The sequence below is a fragment of the Verticillium alfalfae genome, genomic scaffold (assembly GCF_000150825.1).
Source record: "Verticillium alfalfae VaMs.102 supercont1.2 genomic scaffold, whole genome shotgun sequence".
In the NCBI taxonomy this organism is placed as follows: Eukaryota; Fungi; Ascomycota; class Sordariomycetes; order Glomerellales; family Plectosphaerellaceae; genus Verticillium; species Verticillium alfalfae.
In genome coordinates, this window is record NW_003315037.1 from 118492 (window position 1) to 127957 (window position 9466).

The window sequence follows — 9466 nt, forward strand, 5'->3', positions numbered from 1 at the left end:
GGCGGCAGACGGCAGTAGAGCAGTCGTTGATACGTACAGAAAGTTGGGGTTACGGCACAGGCAGGCTTCCCGCTCGGATCCTTGGACGTCACCACATCCGAGTCAGCCGCAAGTCCGAGCATGTTATTGACGCACGTTTGCTATTTCACTGCGTGTCAGCCGTAGTCGAGCTCGTGACGAGCTTGATGGATGCTTACGCCGCACGCGGGAAGGTCCTGGGCCTGGACACCCCTGAGGACGAGGAGGGCAGCAGCGCTGAGAATGGCGGTGTTCTTCATTTTGATGACGTTGGTGCTTTCTGACTACAGATCGAGACAAGATGAGTTAATGCTCGTGATGGTATTCGGTGCAAGGAGCAAGACCTGAATAGCTGATGTTAGCAAAGTTTCAAATATCCCGTTCCCGGCTGCTAATGTGCACCACACGATTGATGAGGGGTGAACTAAACACTCGTGACTGTGTCAAGCGATCAACTGCATCCAGGTACCTGATTTGAGACTTGTAAGAGAAACGAGTGTCGGGGTCAAGGCAGATGAGCAAACTTGTGTGAGTGTTTGGGGAGAGAAACAGCAAGAAGATAGAGGCGGTATGAGACGTGTGATGGGGTTATGAGGAGTGAAGAAGGGGGTGGCAGGGGAAATGAAGGTGCAACTTCACGCGTGGGAGCCGGCCCTTGTGTAGTTACACCGTGTGACGGCAGTAGCAATGGAAAAGGGGGTGGGGAGAGGGGTTGAGCTGGGGAAGGATCGTGCCAGCCACGTCGAATGAGCACACACGGCAGGGTCAACTGTTGCAAGGCCAAGTTGATCTTGGACAGCTCATGCCATTCTTGCCGCTGATCTGGTGTGTGCTAGGGCAGTAGGGAGAAGCCTACGTCTTGCCTCGACTCCAGAATGGCAGAGGGCGAGTGAAGCAGACCACACATAGCGTATCAAACTGAAGCACTTACCCACAGTGTAGTGATGATGGTGTTGTGAGAGGGTAACGGAAAGTCGCTAAGGCTTGGCAGGCCTGTGAACGGTGATTGGGTGTCAGTCGTGTCAAAACTTATGAGACGTGACACCAATGAGAAGGACAGTGAGGTGGCTCGCAAGCCGGGATCCGGGCAACGTAGGAAAGCCTAGTATATGAGGAGGGAAAGGGATGGCGCGTGGAGGAGCCCTGGTGCCGGATGGAAGAATAGAAGCTTTGCCCAAGGAACATGAGAGACGCGACGCGTCGTTGTACGTACGTACCGAAGGATGTGCTGGTGCGGTGGAGAATGTCGTTTGTCTTTCCGTGACGTTGACGAGAGGAGGAGGAATGGAGGGCTCGAAAGATATCAGACGCAAGGCTTGGATGATGAAGGACGAAAGGGAGACCAAACGGATGGTCGTTGGGGCAGGCGTACCAAAGCTTTAAAGACCAAGGACGACGTGTGGAGAAGAGATGAGAAGCTCTGTGCTGAGAAGGCTACCTCACAGCAAGACCAAAGCTGGAAGCTGGCAGGCCTCTAGCAAAGCTGGAGGAAAGCACGATGCTAGGATGTGCGGTGAACCTACCCGAATGTCAAGCCACCGACAAAACAGGAAAGAGCCACTGCCGGGGTGTGCCTGCCCTTGCCTCTCTGTTTACCCACCGGCCCCTGCCCTGGCTGGCCCTAGAGATGCGCCAGCCCCGGTTTCGACCTCATTGCACTGCACTAAAGCCGGGATCGGGAGGGATATGACCTCAAGTCCCCAACTCGTAAGACACAGACATCCAAGCCCCAGCACTAGCATCCCAATGTCTAACCGCCGCAGCTATTTGCCCTCGACGTAAGGCATCTACTTACCTGTGGACCTACCGACCTACCGACCGCCCCCGGCCCGGATCCGCTGCGCCTGCTGTCTGCTTCCTACCATGGGATCAGAGGTAGGTAGGGTAGGACATCTGGCTGCGCCGTCATTCCGAGCTTGAGCGCAACCCACGCCCCCGTCGGGCCAGGCCCGAGCACGCAGCGCGCTGAAGTCTTCATGCAAGTCGACAGCACATCACACTAGGTTGGCAGCTTCGCCTCGCTTTCCTCAGCCCAAAGCGTGCTGTGGACCTGCGATGAGTCCCGTTACGCTACGCCATCTTCCTAATTCAGCAGGACAGTCGACAACTTCGTGGCAATGTCTGTCGGTGTGCCCGAATTCTCCCACATAACGCTTGCCTCAGCACCGAGAGCTTCCCCGAGGAAAGATAACTACCTACCAAGCTGAGGAGACAGGGCCTCCCATGACGACATCGATACTCGGCTTGAAAACATTAGCCAACTTTGATTTGGGTAGTTAACGGCCGACGGGACAGACGAAAACCAGGGAACCTGAGCGATTACCACCGGACAACGGACTGGAAGCTTGCTGTTGTCATCGGGGGACGTAGGGTCACTCCGAAAAAGACGAATGGCTGGGTTCGACAGCTCTGCAGGCCCCCTCAGAACAGGGCAATGGGAGAAAGCTTCCAAGGTTCGATTCGTGTCAAGCAAGTCCAACTCATACAGCGTCAATGAGGTCAGTCCACTCCGCTGGCATCCCTGCTCCGATTCTTGGCTGCATATAATTGGCGGGAAGAAGTCGATCCACTGGACATGCTATCCACACGGCCAGTCCTGTGGCCTTGCACCCAGGTCTGGTCTCGGCAGGGACAAGCGGACGTGTGGAGCAGGCACTTGTCCAACGTCATTGGCACATGCGCTGTGGTTGGCTCAACAACTCTCGTCTGATGGTTTTCTGCTTGTCCGTTTTTTGTTCGCTCCCTCTCTCTACTGCTGGTGCTGCCTTGTTGTGCGGTGCTCGTCTATCTCCACGAAAGAGAAGAAGACGAGCCGGGCTGGGTACCATGATTGTTGTTTCCTGTTGACGTCCCCGCCGAATCAACCACCTGCGCCTGCTTGTTTCCGTCAATGAGGCATCATGGGCCTAGAACCCCGAATTTCCGTTCCCGGCCTCTCTCCGCAGTGCGCCGTCTCAGTAGCAAGGTACCCCAGATACCTCAGGTAGGCCAGCACCTATGCATCTGGTCATGCCTGAAGCCCTGAACGCTTGCTTGTTCTGCTGAACATCTGCGCCCGCTGCCCCTCCCTTCACTTTCGGCCCCAGCGAAAGCCAATTCGAACGAACCACCCCACGAACCCAAGACATGATGACCCCTCCGCAGCCAGCCTGGATCACATTGCGGCTTGCGCGTCCTGTGGCAAGCAGAGTTCGTTGGGTCATTCGATCCGTCTTGCCCAAGCCCCGAAATATACGACGTCCCAAACGTGAAGAATTGAAAGACCGAGACGCGTTCTTCCAATGCAGAATTTCCGGAGCCGAAGATCTCACTCAAGCCTTGTCTCTTCAGAGTGCGGCTACCCTTACCAGCATGGCACCTAAACCCGACCCATGCATGCGTCGATCGGACCCCCCTCCTTTGGACTCCTAGTGTAGATAGCATCGTCCCCTCTGCTTGATCTCCGTTGCCGTCTGAGAGAGCTCAATCTGTGCATACATCCTCCCCTTCATTTCAACACCGAAAAGTCTCGACAGACCGGTAGCGAACTGCCTGGCACAATGGCCGACGTGCGACGGAAACCAATCTGCTGTGCACCCCGCCAGCGCTTAACACTCGTCCGGACAATCAAACACGCAAAAACGACCCCATCTCTCCATCAATTGGACAATGGAATCTAGGGGCGGCTGGGTTAGTGCGGGGAGGCGGGTAAGAGGGACCATAACTGGCATGGCGGGCAGATTTGGCAATCGGTAGATAGCCCCCCCCCCGGGTGCCTGACGGCCTGGCGCGATCGAATCGATCCCCCAACGACCCTGGCTCCCCCACCCTTGTTTGCTTGAGAACAAAATCCTGGTCCAGCTGAATCAATTTGCCGGGTGGACACTAAACATCGAGCTAACCCCCCCCCCCCTTCATCCGCCAGAGGCAGCACCCCGGGTTTGCCACGCCAACCGAGAGCGAGTCCCCCGGCGCCAGCTGGTGCAACACCAATTTCGCGAGGACCTAGACCGCGAGGAGGCCTCAACCCTCCAACACCAACCACACAACCTAGCCACGGCTACTAGATAAGAAGAAGTGGCGCTCCTTTGTGAGACAGAACCTTTTGAGCTGCGTGCCTCCCCCTCCATTATTGGACATGCGGTCAAAGGGGCAAGGCTCGTTGTTTCGGACAAGATTGAAGGGACGGCACAATATTGTCTCAACGCCAATCGCATTACGAAAACCACACATGCTATCTTATCAAGGTTCAACGCATTATGACCTTGTCCTGAAATGCAGACCCCAACTAAGGACCAGGACCTCCCTAAACCATAAAATCACTGTACAAAACCATATCAGCCGGCGCGACAGATAGACCGCGCATCCTGCTCAGGTGCACGTCAAGAGGCCTCGAGCATCATGAGCCGTGCAAGCCGCGGTGTGTCCTTGCAAATGTACCCAAAACCCAGTGCCATAATATCCATCATCAACCATCAACACATTACCAATGATGTACCCAACATTTAGCCGCTGCACATCACACAAGACTCAGGGTTTTCAATGCTGCCTGCGAGTGATCATTAGTCATGGTCAAGTTGAAAGGGGCCCGTATTAGATTTTGACTTACAAGCAAGCACAGCTTCCGAGTAAATGTCGTTCTCGCGCTCTTTGCTGTCCTCATCCTTATCCTCCGCGTCAGGAGTCTTCTCGCCCTGAGAGAGCTCCTCAATCTTGATCTTGTCGGCGGGCTCCATAGGCAGGACCTTGGGGCTGTCGCCCTCGTCAACATCCGCCTTCATCGTCGCCGGCTTAGCAGGCGAGGCGATAGGGAGGGACGTGACGGCGGCAGGAGGCGGTGTCGTGCTGGGGGTCGGAACACCGTTGCGGCTGTTGCTGTCTGCCGAACCATCCTTGTTCTGGAACATGGGCCTAGGAACGGCCGCAGCCGACGAGTTGTAGCTGGGCATGGGAGACCGCTTCTTGAGGCTGCGCTCCTTGCCGACGTTGGTATCGGCGACCTTGAGCGCCTCCTTATCAACGGTGAATTGGATAGGGGCCGCAGCAGCCTGGGTGCGCAGGTAGTACATGCCGGTCTTGAGGCCAAGCTTCCAGCCGGCGAAGTGCATGCTCGTGATCTTGCCCATGGTAGGGTCCTTCATGTGAATGTTCAAGGACTGAGACTGGTCGATGAAGGCGCCACGATCGGCAGCCATCTGCACAACGGTGCGCTGAGAAATCTCCCAGACAGTCTTGTACAGGGACTTGATGTCCGCGGGAATGTTGGGGATGTTCTGGATGGAACCATTTTCGGCAATGATGCGGTTCTTCATGCTATCAGACCAAAGACCCATGTCGACAAGGTCCTTGAGCAGCCAGGGGTTGACAACCTGGAACTCGCCAGCGAGCACACGGCGCTGGTAGATGTTGGACGTGTAAGGCTCGAAGCACTCGTTGTTGCCGAGGATCTGCGAGGTACTGGCCGTGGGCATAGGCGCCACGAGAAGACTGTTACGCACGCCGTGTTGCTTGATCTGGCTCTTGAGATCGGCCCAGTCCCAAAGGTCAGTAGGCTTGACGTTCCACATGTCGTATTGAAGGATACCCTGGGAGACGGGCGAGCCCTCGTATGTTGAGTAAGGGCCTTCCTCCTGAGCGAGCTTGCATGACATGGTCAGGGCGGCGTGGTAGATGGTCTCAAAGATCTGCTTGTTGAGCTCCTTGGCCTCAGGCGACTCAAAGGGCATGCGGAGAGCAAGGAACGCATCAGCCAAGCCCTGGACACCAAGGCCAATGGGCCGATGGCGCATGTTGCTGTTGCGAGCCTCGATGACGGGGTAGTGGTTCACGTCGATGATCCTGTTGAGGTTCCTGACGACGACCTGAGTCACCTGGTGGAGCTTCTTGAAGTCGTACACGCCGTTGTTGTAATCAACGTAGGCGGGCAGGGCCAGAGAGGCCAGATTGCAAACGGCAACCTCATCGGGGGCCGAGTACTCGACAATCTCTGTGCACAAGTTGGAGCTGCGAATGGTACCGAGGTTCTTCTGGTTGCTCTTGCGGTTGCAGTGATCCTTGTAGAGCATGAAGGGGTTGCCGGTCTCGGTCTGAGCCTCAAGGACGGCGTACCAAAGCTTCTGTGCCTTGATGGTCTTGCGGCCCTTGCCAGCCTTCTCGTACTTCTCGTACAAGGCCTCGAACTCATCACCGTAGCAGTCGGCAAGGCCAGGGCACTCGTTGGGGCACATAAGAGTCCAGTCGCCGTTCTTCTCGACACGCTTCATGAAGAGATCGGGGATCCACAGAGCAAGGAAAAGATCGCGAGCGCGAACCTCCTCCTTGCCGTGGTTCTTGCGGAGGTCGAGGAACTCGAAGACATCAGCGTGCCATGGCTCAAGGTAGATGGCAAAGGCGCCGGGACGCTTGTTGCCGCCCTGGTCAACGTAGCGCGCCGTGTTGTTGAAGACGCGAAGCATGGGCGTGATGCCGTTTGAAGTGCCATTGGTGCCGGCAATGTAAGAGCCAGTGGCACGGATGCGGTGGACGTTCAGGCCAATGCCACCAGCCATCTTGGAGATCATGGCACAGGTCTTGAGGGTGTCGTAGATACCTTCAATGCTGTCATCCTTCATGTCAACCAGGAAGCAGGACGACAGCTGAGCCTGGGGCGTGCCAGCGTTGAAGAGGGTAGGAGAGGCGTGTGTGAAGAATTTGCTAGACATGAGGTTGTACGTCTCAATGACACGCTCAACGTTGTCTCCCCAGATACCAACGGACACACGCATGATCATGTGCTGCGGGCGCTCGGCGATCTTGCCGTCGAGCTTGAGGAGATAGGAGCGCTCCAGGGTCTTGAAGCCAAAGTATTGGTAGTTGAAGTCACGGTCGTAGACAATGGCAGAGTCAAGCTCCTCCTTGTGCTTCATGACAAACTCGTACGTCTCTGGTGCAATCATGGGAGAGGGACGGTTGTTCTTGGGGTTGACGTAGTGATACAAATCACTGACGACAGAAGACCACTGCTTCTTGGTCTGTTTGTGAAGGTTTGAGACCGCAATGCGGGCGGCGAGGATGGCATAGTCGGGATGGGTGACGGTCATGTACGCGGCAGTCTCAGCAGCCTAGGAGCGCGGGTTAGGACGGTTCTTCGCAATCCAGTATCAGGACGATGGGGCAACATACAAGATCATCAAGCTGAACGGTAGTGACACCGCCGTAGACACCAGAAATAACCTTCTGAGTGATGGCGACCGGGTCGACGTGGTCCATGTCAAGGCCGTAGCACAGCCTTGACACACGAGCCGTGATCTTGTCGAACTGGACGCGCTCCTGGCGGCCATCTGATCGCAGTCAGTACAGAGCATACATGAGAAGACGCATTGAGGGCCAGACACGTACCTCGCTTTCTCACGAACATGGTGGGCGATGTGTAAAGGGGGGGGTAGAGGGATGGCGGGATGGCGAGACAACGGAGTGCACCGTCGGGTTTGAGGCGACGAATTGATTCAGACTCTATTCAAGGCCAGTGGGTATATGCCAAAGGAGTCTCGTCGCAATTCAGTGCCAGAAAATGGTCGCTGAAGATGGTTGAGGGTAGGATTTGTTGTATGTAGGAGGAAGGGAAAATGATGGAGAGTGGTTGCTACGGGAGAAAGATATAGGCATTGCGGGTCGTCGCGTAGTGAAAACGCGTCGCTAGGCCTCTAGCGCGTCAAACACGCTTGAGCACAGGCGGCTTACCACTGTTGACCCTTGGCAACCATCAGGCAGATGCCCCGCCGCCCTTGCTTTGCCCGATACCTACGAGCCGAAACCGATGCTCACTAATGTCTCCTCGTGTTTTGATCCCTTGCTGTGTCTAGATCATACTGGTCTGGCGGCGCTGAATAGATTGTCCTGATTCTCATGCTTACAGATCCATTCCTCAGGTCCCCCCTTCGCCCCCGGCCATTTTAAAGTGGTAGTGCAAGGGCGCGTCTTTGCACTTTGTGCATGCATGCACTTAACGCGCTTTGCGCGTAAAGCACTTCGCGCAATCACGTGTATTAGTCAGACTGTGTTTAATGGGTTTTCGAAGAGATGCATTTAGGCGCACCCGCAACTTACCTCGATGCGTTACGCTCAGGCGCCCGGCTATATCTCACACCTTGGTGTTCGGGCTGATTGAATCGAGACTCTTCAGTCTCAGCATATGTTTTGGTCTCGAGCACCTCTCGCTCGGTTCAGGCCGACTGTATCGCATTTGGCACCTCGCGTGGTTCTGCCACCACGTCTAACAACAATGGCGACCCCGCCATCAGTCACCTCTCACAATGAGTACAAACCAAGATATGTTGATGTACGAAGTTATGATTGCGAGAAATAAGAAAGTCAAAAACTGGTCTTGGTTGGCTGACACTTGATACCCAGTAGATTGGAATCAACCTTGCCGACCCCATATTCAGAGGCATTTCTCATGGCTCAAGACGGCACCCTGACGATCTGGGTGCTGTCATTTCACGAGCAAACGAGGTGGGGTGCTCGAAGCTCATCGTCACGGGTTCAGACTTTCAGAGCTGCCGAGATGCTTTGGCGATAGCCAAAGAATATCGTACGTGGCGTCACAGCTCCCAGATATGCACGGCACTTGACTGACGACTTCCTTGCCAGCCGGCAATGTATACACGACCATCGGTATCCATCCCTGCAGCAGCGCCATCTTCAGTACTGCCGATACCAATCATGATGCCATGCATTCAAACCCTGACCCAGAAACACCCATGCCGGACACACACGACCCGGACGCTCAAAAGACCGAGACGATCATCGCCGATCTCGCTGCCCTCATTGAGCGCACCCACGCATCCCAGCCGGGCAGCCTCGTCGCATTCGGCGAGTTTGGGCTCGACTACGATCGCCTGCACTATGCCTCCAAGGCCATTCAGCTACATGCCTTTGCCGCCCAGCTGGACCTCGTCCTCGCCACGAAGCCTCAGCTGCCCCTATTCTTGCACTCGCGCGCCGCCCACGAAGACTTCCGCCGGCTTCTGCAGGAGAAGTTCGGCCCCGGCTTGGAGAAGCTCGAGCGCGGCGGCGTGGTCCATAGCTTTACCGGTTCCATTGAGGAGGCGCATGAGCTGATGGACCTGGGGCTGTACATTGGCATCAATGGTTGCAGCTTCAAGACGGCGGAGAATTGTGAGGTCGTCAAACAGATCAGCCTGGACAGGATGATGCTGGAAACGGACGGGCCTTGGTGCGAGATCAGACCGAGCCACGAGGGCTACAAACTGTTGTTGGAGAAGAAGCCGGAGACAAACGGCGAGGCCGCGCCAGCTGATGTGCCGAAGCCACAGCCCAAATCAAAGAAGAATCAGAAGAAGGAGCCCGAGATTCCCGAGCGATGGAAGATCGTGAAGAAGGAGAAGTGGCAGGAGGGCGCCATGGTCAAGGGCCGCAACGAGCCCTGCATGATTGAGCGCGTGGCCAAGGTTGTGGCGGGCATCAAGGG

At 55.8% G+C, this 9466-nt stretch overlaps 2 protein-coding genes across 2 annotated transcripts; one reads left to right on the forward strand and one right to left on the reverse strand.

Annotated features, from left to right (window-relative positions):
- Window positions 1-4502: 4502 nt before the first annotated feature.
- On the reverse strand, window positions 4503-7393 carry VDBG_01511 (ribonucleoside-diphosphate reductase large chain; the record flags this gene model as incomplete). The annotated part of the gene is made up of 4 exons (XM_003007277.1): window positions 4503-4546; window positions 4607-7097; window positions 7159-7316; window positions 7375-7393. The coding sequence occupies 4 exons, from the start codon at window positions 7391-7393 to the stop codon at window positions 4503-4505; spliced, it is 2712 nt and encodes a 903-aa protein (XP_003007323.1).
- An 864-nt stretch (window positions 7394-8257) lies between these two features.
- VDBG_01512 (deoxyribonuclease tatD) lies at window positions 8258-9372 on the forward strand (the record flags this gene model as incomplete). The annotated part of the gene is made up of 4 exons (XM_003007278.1): window positions 8258-8314; window positions 8389-8566; window positions 8626-9211; window positions 9312-9372. 4 exons carry the CDS (start codon window positions 8258-8260, stop codon window positions 9370-9372), a joined length of 882 nt encoding a protein of 293 aa, XP_003007324.1.
- Window positions 9373-9466: the final 94 nt, after the last annotated feature.